The following is an 8,502-nucleotide window of genomic DNA, read 5'->3' as shown; positions in this document are numbered from 1 at the left end:
AGTTCAATTAAATTTTATTAACCATTAAATTGATTCCAAGCAAATAAATTCTTTGATGAATAGAGATAATTGAATTTTATTAAGAAATGCATATCAAGTAAGGGCTTAATTCAAAAAAAAAAGAAAAAAAAAGTAAGGGCTTAATAATTTAAATTAATAGATAGACGAATTATTAAAATTTTGAAATATTAGAAATATTTTAATATATTTTTAAATATTTTTTAAAAGTAAAACTATTTATTATATTAATAAAATTTTATTAAATATAGAGGGATATTAAAGATGATAATTTTAAATTTTGATTAAAAATGATTTGAGTTTATAATTAAAATTGTGATAAATTTTAAAATTTTAATTTAATTAACTAAAATTTAAAAAAGTTTGAATTATTTATATTAATGAGCATAAATAATAATAGAAAGAAGGCAAGTGATGGCGGGTGGAGTGGGGTGATTAATGAAGTAAGGCATAAACAAAGAGGTAAATTTGATAATTAGAGACTAAATGGTTAGAAAGCCAGAAGGCGAAAGCAAGAAGGATTCTTTTTGTGGACCGATGGGGAGAGACATTGGTTTTCAATGACTACTCTCTAATCTTTATTTGTGTGCTTTCTGTTTGGGTGCTAGAGATTTCAGGTAGTTTCGAATAGAGATGGGTTACATTTTTATTATTTGTTCGCTGTGAGTCTTTTTTACATGTCAAGAGGACTTTTACTAGTTGGTGTTAACAATCGGGACTGTGCACGGCGAATACCGCTCCCTTCGGCTCTATCGCTCCCTTCGGCTCTATCGCGTCGCCCTTCTTATTTCTGCATGTTATATCTGGCTCTAGTTTTTGTTTGGCTTGTATGTTGCTTTTGTTTGCTACGTTGATATGTGGTGCTCATTTTCTCATTTGTACTTTGTTTTTTGTATTTTTGGTGAAGATGGCACCGGCGTAGACGATTTTTGGTGGTTTTTTTATGCTTTTGATAAGATTGCTTTGAGTTTGGGGTTGTGGATTGTGGTTTGTGGGTTGGACTTTCCTGGGCTTTGATGTTGGATTGCTTTTGAACTGAGGATTATGATTTGATTTCTGTGGTGGACCAGCTCTTAGTAGGCTTGTTTCTTTTTGATAACTTATTTTACATGATAAAAAAAATAAAAAAAAAGCCGAAACACATACCCACTAGTGTTGGTGGGAGAACGGATTGAAAGAAAGAGAAGAAACGCAGAACCGAACCCAATCAGATCAGTCCCACACTAAAGCGACACCAAACACACTGTGCCTTTGTCTCCGTTATTACACATTAACTTCTCTCCTCTCTCTCTCTCCTCTTTTTTCCTTTTCTTTTGAATTATTTCTTTTTCCATCTCAAATGTAGAGAAAAATTCACTCCCCTCACATAAATTTCCACTTTCTCTCGCACTCGCACGGTAAATATCCAAACACTCTCACTCTCTCTCTCTCTCTCTCTCGCTCTTTGTTTGCTTTCCTGGAAAAGGAAAGGGAAAAGGAACAGTATTGCAAGTTTCAATAAAGGGAAAGTTGAATTTGGAATCTATTGCGTTGTTTTGACTGATTTCTTTATTCCTAGATTTTTCTTTTATTTTCCTCGGAGTGAAAAAGAGAGTTTGCGATTTTTTTTCTATGCCTTTTTTACTGAAAATTGGATGATTTTTTTGATGAAATTGAGATTCCTTTTGGCTGTTAAGATTAGGTAATTTGGTCTATTTTACCAAGGAAATGAGCAAAGAAAGGCCACCGGAGCCTCTTGATTTCTTCATTTGGACTGTTGAGGTAATAGATTTCTCTCTCTCTCTCTCTATCTCTCTCTCTCTTCCATCACCTTTTCATTTTATTTTTAAATCTTTATTGGATCTTCAGTTAGATCTTGTTATTACTAGGAATAATTATAATCATTGCAAGCGTATTCTGAGTTGGAAGTTCTGATTGTGATGGTTTTCCTCTTCGTTAATTTTATTTATAATTCTGTGAGGTGATTTTTTTTTTTCATTTTTGGTGTGTTATGATTGGTTAATTTGCCATCTCGAATTTCAATGTTTTTCATTTCTTTTTTTTAATGGCAAAGTCAACTGGAACAAGTATGGACGGAGGGGATTTTATTAGTTTTGCAGTACAAAACCAATTGAATGAGTTAAAGAAGTCAATTCATGTGATCATATTTCACTAAGCGCCAGTGAGGAGTTTGAGGAAGTTTCCTGCAGTCTCTTGAATGGTGCAAGTGGTTCTCTGGGATTCTGTGGTGAGCCGAGGCAGCATATGTTTTTAGGTTTCTAGTTTTCTCTTGGATATGCACTACATCAACATATACTCATTTTGTTTTGATCCATATATATTGTTGATGATGTTCCTTAGTTTTTCACTTGTTATTCAGTCAGTTCTGTCTAATGTGATATTTGGATGAAGCACTGAGATTCTTGGTTTTAGAGCATCTGTTTTTATTAGCTTTCTGAACCTTTGGCTTGCTGAGTGTCTCATATTCATAAATAAAAACTATCAAAAAGATGAGCTTTTTCTCTGGTCCATTGTGTGTTTATCGTACTATTATTCATTATGTGTCTCAATCAGTCTTCTGTTTTGTTTGTTATTGTGGAGTTTTATCTTGTACTTCTTCTTTACTGTGAGCTCAGGCATGTAGTATTGCTGGTAGCAATGATGCCCTGATTATCAGTTTGTTGTTTGAAATACACAAGTTTTAGACACTGCATGTTTTGCACAAAGTGGTGCTCCTTAACCGCATAATTCGTTACGAAATGGCATATGCATGAGAGCTGTAGAATCCTTAGTTGAAGGCATATGCAATGACTAAAGGACGTTTGATAAAGAGTCCTAGATTTATGTTATCTTGATTGGTTTGTCTATTCAGTAACAAACAATAAGCAGAATATGCTTCTACTATTTCCTGTTCTGGTTAAATTGATATGTTATGGTAGAAAATTATATAGTGCGTGTCTATTAAAATGTGGGAATGCCCTTTTGGGCATGTAATGGTAGTCTGAAGGTGTTTCTCTCTGGAGAATTTTGTGCTATAGTTCTAGACAAGATAAAGTGCCACAGCTAATTTACTAATGAGGATTAGGTTGATCAATTTGTAGCCTTTGTTGACATGATAATATATTATGATCAGTATTTCTTTTCAGAGACTAAACTGAGATTCGAAAAATTTGTATATCAGGTTTTCAAGACGCATCCATATTGTGTGCATGTGTGTGTATGTGTGTTTTTTTTTCTCTTTCAAATGGCAGCATGGCATAGAAATGAGATAGACCTGCAGGCTGCATCAAAAGGTTAACATAGGCAAGCTAGGTGTGCATTCAGTCAGTTTGGTTCTTAACTGAATTGAAACCAAGAACCAAAACCCCAAACTACAGATTATGAATAACCCAACCAAAATATGGATTTGGTTCATAGGTTCTGATTTCAGCAAACAAAAACTCACAAAAACCACTTCTACTCTCATCAGAAGTTCCCAACAAAACATAGAAACAAACCCAAACCATGTTCAGATTTCAACAAACATTCCAACAATACAAAATCTAACATGAACAAGATAAAGAATAATAAAGTAAACTCAATGAAACAATCAGGTTTCTCCCAATCAATTTCAAGAATTAAACCAAAATAGATCTTATACTTTCAACAAACAATACAAATTCAATAATCAAAGTTCCCAACAAAACATAGAAACAAATCCAAACCATGTTCAGATTTCAACAAACATTCCGACAATACAAAATCTAACATGAACAAGATAAAGAATAATAAAGTAAACTCAATGAAACAATCAGGTTTCTCCCAATCAATTTCAAGAATTAAACCAAAATAGATCTTATACTTTCTACAAACAATACAAATTCAATAATCAAAGTTCCCAACAAAACATAGAAACAAATCCAAACCATGATCAGATTTCAACAAACATTCCAACAATACAAAATCTAACATGAACAAGATAAAGAATAATAAAGTAAACTCAATGAAACAATCAGGTTTCTCCCAATCAATTTCAAGAATTAAACCAAAATAGATCTTATACTTTCAACAAACAATACAAATTCAATAATCACTTAAAACAATTTCAATTAGTCAAATAACAAAATCTGGAGTGGAGACTTGAGTCAGCATGAGAAATAAGAGATTTGGATTGTGATGAATCGAACAGGAGAGGTGAGGGAGTCGACTCAGTAATGGCTTGAGATGCAGCATAAAGATTCGAGATGTGAACATCAACGGTGAGAACGAGAACATCGATGGCTTCATCTTGTGACTCTCATCTGGCTTCATCTTGTGAGAATATTGATGACAAGACCTGAGCTAGCCTATGGCTTCACTGGAGAGTGAGAGAGCCAGGGGGACAACTTGTGAGCAATGGGACAGATGAGAGAAAAGCGAAGGGTTTGAAATGAAGCACAGGATCGAAGAGAAAAAGTGTGTATAAATACCTATGTAAAACAATACAAAATTTGACTATCTAGGTTCTATTGAGTTATTCCAGATAGTTTCGATCTTAATAACCAAACTGAAATTCTCTAAAATAACTAATCAAAACTGAACCGAAAGATTGAATTAAATTAAATCGGTTTGGTTTTTCAATTAAAGCTGAAATGTGCTCACCACTACTAGCTAATTAAATGTTGTTCAAAGATCATTTTCTCATGAAGAATGAGAGATGGCATGATTGCTATTCATAGGCCAACTCATTGCACAAAGTTATGATTGGTGATCAGGATAGACCTGAGATTGAGAATCGCATGAGAAGACATATGAAAATGCCTTATCAATTGTTGTAATTGAGAACCAGCAAGTTTTGTCATTTTATTATGTTGACAGAAACATTTACAAATATATCTAAATGTTCTTGTGTGCTTTTGTGCCACTGTAAGGGCTGACATTAATTTCTGTTTGCCTCTTTTCATTTGGCTAGGATGTTGGTTTGTGGTTGGAAGAGATAAATCTGGGTAGCTACCGCCAGATTTTCAAGGAAAATGGTGTCAATGGAGAATATCTGGAGGGTATGTCCATGTTCACAACTGAACAGATTCTACGGTTTATAAGGCGATGTCACATGAAATGGGGAGACTTCATTACACTGTGTAAGGAGCTCAGACGGATAAAAGGTTTTCACTCGTTCACTCTCCATATCTATATATTTCATGCACCTGACTACCTGTTTTAAAAAATTGGCATATGCTTGCTGTGTCATTAAAATGTTAACCCTGAGTTTGTTGACATTGTCAGGGAACTGGCTAAAAACTTTCATAACAATGGCCTCCTTTTTTTTGTTTTTTTTTTCATAGTGCATTTTTATTTAAATGTGAGATGATTTTTTTTTCTTATGCTTCTCTTAGACAAAGTAAAGCATGTCCTTTTGAAAATAAGGTAATGTCTCCCATATGTCCAAATATTTAAGACATGGAACTCGGTTGTGGATGTAGCTTAGGAAATGTGCCTGTTAGACAGATATCGTTTTTATCCTGTTCGTTCTGGAATGTGATCTTAATTAAGTTGCTTTTATTGATATCATTCACAGATATCGTTTTTATCCTGTTCGTTCTGGAATGTGATCTTAATTAAGTTGCTTTTATTGATATCATTCCAGTGGCTTGCCTAAAAGGAGAGCAAAAAGTGCGCAGGCCATGGTGGGCTCCGTCCTGCCTCTCTATAGTCTTTGTTAAGGTGGCAAAACGCAACAGACAGTCGAGAGTTGTTTCCTTGAAGCTGGAACCCTGAAGCAAGACCGTATGTGTATGTATTTGTAGTTTTATTTTTGTTTAGGGAGCACAACAGTAGAGAACTCAACTTGTCTTCAATATGGCAAGGTGCTGGTAAAAGTTCTTCAACGGAGAACTTTCTTTCGTATACGGGTTTTTTCTTTTTATATATATTTTGTTTCTGATGATTTGCAGTTGTAATCCTGTTTCAATCCTGGGAGCGGAATATAATGAATGTGATATCAAGGAAATCACTGTAATATGGATCAGTTGTGAAGAAATTCGATCTTGGACATTCTCTACAGAAATTTTATAGCAACTATTTATCCCTCGAGTATTTAATCATCTGGATCCTTGGCTTTGTGCTTTGCTTTTAAATGTATAATATGGATCATTTGCCTGGGAAAACGCTTTAAGCTGTGGAGCTCCTGTTCTAACAATGCCATTATCCACATTGTAGCTAGTATTGTATACATTAAGAGTTCAAATCAAAGTGTTTGGTAGATTCAAATCAATCATTTTGCATGTCGGATAATCAGGATGCTCTTCCGAGTTCATATGTAATTGATTGTTGGGTGCATCTTCAAAACTCTCTCAAATAAGTAAATTAGTGGAGGCATGCTCAAAACCAGCAAACAAAAAATGTCCAGTATTCGGAGCTCAATTAGATAAGAAACAAGACAAACATAAAGTGAATCTATTTTGTAACTTTGCACAACCAGGAAGCGAGCAAGATGCATGAATATGGTTTTGGAATGAGGCATGGTTGGGTTGAACTGAAATAGTTCTCAAGAGTATTGACAAGTAACATGACACCTGTCCATTTGGTTGATTGATGGAATTATGAATGCAATGCATATGCACCAAGTGCATCATCATATCCGCCGTGCACAAACAGAGGCTTCCATCATCACTTAGAATATGGGATGGTAATGCGAGTAAACCCATTTATCATCATTGTTTTGTGAGTAAAACTAACAATTTGATTAAAATTTTTATAAATAATTTCATTGATTTTTAGTTGATGATCAAAATTTTTAGAATTCATAATTACCGAAAATACTTTTATCAAAATAACTAAATTTTGTTATTTCACGATCTAAACAAATTTGACCAACATATATATATTCAATATTATCACAAGAAAGAAAGTTGAAATGTAAGAATAGTGTAAGATTGATGATAACTAAGTTAAAGCTAGGGCCTTCTAATTTGAATGGCTCATTTTAATTGGTCAAGGTTAAACAGCTATTGATTCATTTTTATAGTTTTAAAGGACCCTTTTGCCATAATTTTCTGGAATATATATAGATAGGTTACGCAGTTTAAATTGAATTAGTCTAACATTATGTCAAGAAAGAAAGTAAAATAAAGTAAGTTTTTATTGTAAGATTCCATGAAATAAAATTTGTTTATTGTTTCTAAATTTTTTATTTTATTTTTATTGTTTATGGAGAAGGGAAATTTTTTAAAGATATTTAGAATTCTAAAAGAAAAAAAATATTCTTAACTTGCAAACATTTTATTTTAAAAAATCTCAAACTCTAAAAACTAAAATGTCTATTTTTACCTTAAAGTTGTATTCAATAGTTAAATAATTCTTTTAAGTATTTCCAGATCCAAATAAGCTCAGAACAAATAAGTTAAAATTAACAGCAATGAATAATGCAGTTAAAAAATTTGGTATTAGTTAATAATTAATAATTAAAGATATTTTTTATACTTTATAAATAAATAAAAAATTATAATACTTCTAACTATACGGATAACCACCAGATTTCTTACACGCTTGAATGAGACCGAACTCTAAAAAAAAATACAGTCCCAAAACTCATCAAGCCGCAGTAAGTACACTAGCTCAACATCGTGCAATCCAGTTCGAAGGCGTGAAGTAGGTTGAATTATACACACGCACAGATCTACCTAAGGAAAATATAGTCCGATGATATGACAAAAGATAAAGAGAGGTACTCTTGAGTCGTGCCCGTGTTCCGAGAGAAATTAAATGGCTGCTTAATACCTCCGATGATGTGACAAGAGTTAAGGAGATGTATTATAAATTGTATTCCGAGAGAAACTAAATAGATGCTACGAAGAGATATTCTGAATTGTCCGTGCATATAGTCTGCGAGATAAAAATAAATAGTAGACAAAAGAAAAAGTTATAAAAAAAAAAAAAGGTGGTGACTTATACTCGTACCGTAAATACTATTTTTTGTCCGACCAAAACAGTGACCATAACATGCAAAGAACAACTCCTAAGGATTTGCTTCACAAAATTTCTAAAGCCTAGTGCCTGCCATGTTTTTGACAGCGACCTGCCTCCTGTCTTCCCCTTCCAGTGAGTTGAAGCTTATTTGGATTCTGAAATATTTGAAGGGCTTATTTAACTATTCAATAAAACTGGGGTTAAAATAATCATTTACCAATAAAAACACTCTTATTACATAAGGCCTTGTTTGGCTGGTGGTTTTCCATGGTTATATATTATATTGTTCCATAGATAACTATGTTTGGAAAGATTGTGTTGCGTATTGTATTGTTTTTTTTGGTTAAATTACATGGTTATAAAACCATGCAAACTCATACACTCTTTAACACCATGGAAAACTATACATTAACGCAATCGTGGGAAATCATCATCCAAACAAGGTCTAAGAGAACCTCGTGCCTCTGCTGTACCATCATGTGCCGGAACCCAGCCCATTTGATCAACTACTTCATTCCTCCCAAAAACAGTGAAAAAGGAATTCAAATTTCTCCCACTCAGCACGCCTTAGTCCCTTTC

At 33.4% G+C, this 8,502-nt stretch overlaps 2 protein-coding genes across 4 annotated transcripts in view; both read left to right on the top strand.

Moving 5' to 3' along the window:
• Positions 1 to 1,165: 1,165 nt before the first annotated feature.
• Positions 1,166 to 6,059, top strand: LOC110628747. Of its 3 annotated transcripts, XM_043948796.1 has the most exons (5): positions 1,166 to 1,415; positions 1,695 to 1,779; positions 4,928 to 5,120; positions 5,603 to 5,748; positions 5,910 to 6,059. In XM_043948796.1, the coding sequence occupies exons 2-4, from the start codon at positions 1,726 to 1,728 to the stop codon at positions 5,731 to 5,733; spliced, it is 378 nt and encodes a 125-aa protein (XP_043804731.1). In that variant the 5' UTR covers positions 1,166 to 1,415; positions 1,695 to 1,725; the 3' UTR covers positions 5,734 to 5,748; positions 5,910 to 6,059. The 3 variants fall into 3 exon arrangements, with proteins under 3 accessions (XP_043804731.1, XP_043804733.1, XP_043804732.1); XM_043948798.1 differs by having other exon boundaries at positions 1,208 to 1,415; positions 1,700 to 1,779; positions 5,603 to 6,059; XM_043948797.1 differs by having other exon boundaries at positions 1,210 to 1,415; positions 5,603 to 6,059.
• Positions 6,060 to 6,239: 180 nt separating this feature from the next.
• LOC122721224 overlaps positions 6,240 to 8,502 on the top strand; it is an 8,398-nt gene continuing 6,135 nt past the window's right edge. The window contains exon 1 of the mRNA XM_043948800.1: positions 6,240 to 6,266. Coding sequence (XP_043804735.1) covers positions 6,255 to 6,266 — 12 coding nt within the window. The 5' untranslated portion in view covers positions 6,240 to 6,254. The remainder of the gene's footprint in view (positions 6,267 to 8,502) is intronic.

This window comes from Manihot esculenta, chromosome 12, assembly GCF_001659605.2.
Source record: "Manihot esculenta cultivar AM560-2 chromosome 12, M.esculenta_v8, whole genome shotgun sequence".
In the NCBI taxonomy this organism is placed as follows: domain Eukaryota; kingdom Viridiplantae; phylum Streptophyta; class Magnoliopsida; order Malpighiales; family Euphorbiaceae; genus Manihot; species Manihot esculenta.
This window is presented reverse-complemented; position numbering and strand designations above follow the sequence as displayed.

Excerpts from the sequence above, each read along its gene's own strand:
- LOC110628747 (XM_043948796.1), top strand. The coding sequence starts at position 1,726 with ATGAGCAAAGAAAGGCCACCGGAGCCTCTTGATTTCTTCATTTGGACT. Across the intron at positions 1,780-4,927 it reads TCTTCATTTGGACTGTTGAG|GATGTTGGTTTGTGGTTGGA; the intron begins GTAATAGATTTC and ends TCATTTGGCTAG. Across the intron at positions 5,121-5,602 it reads GGAGCTCAGACGGATAAAAG|TGGCTTGCCTAAAAGGAGAG; the intron begins GTTTTCACTCGT and ends ATATCATTCCAG.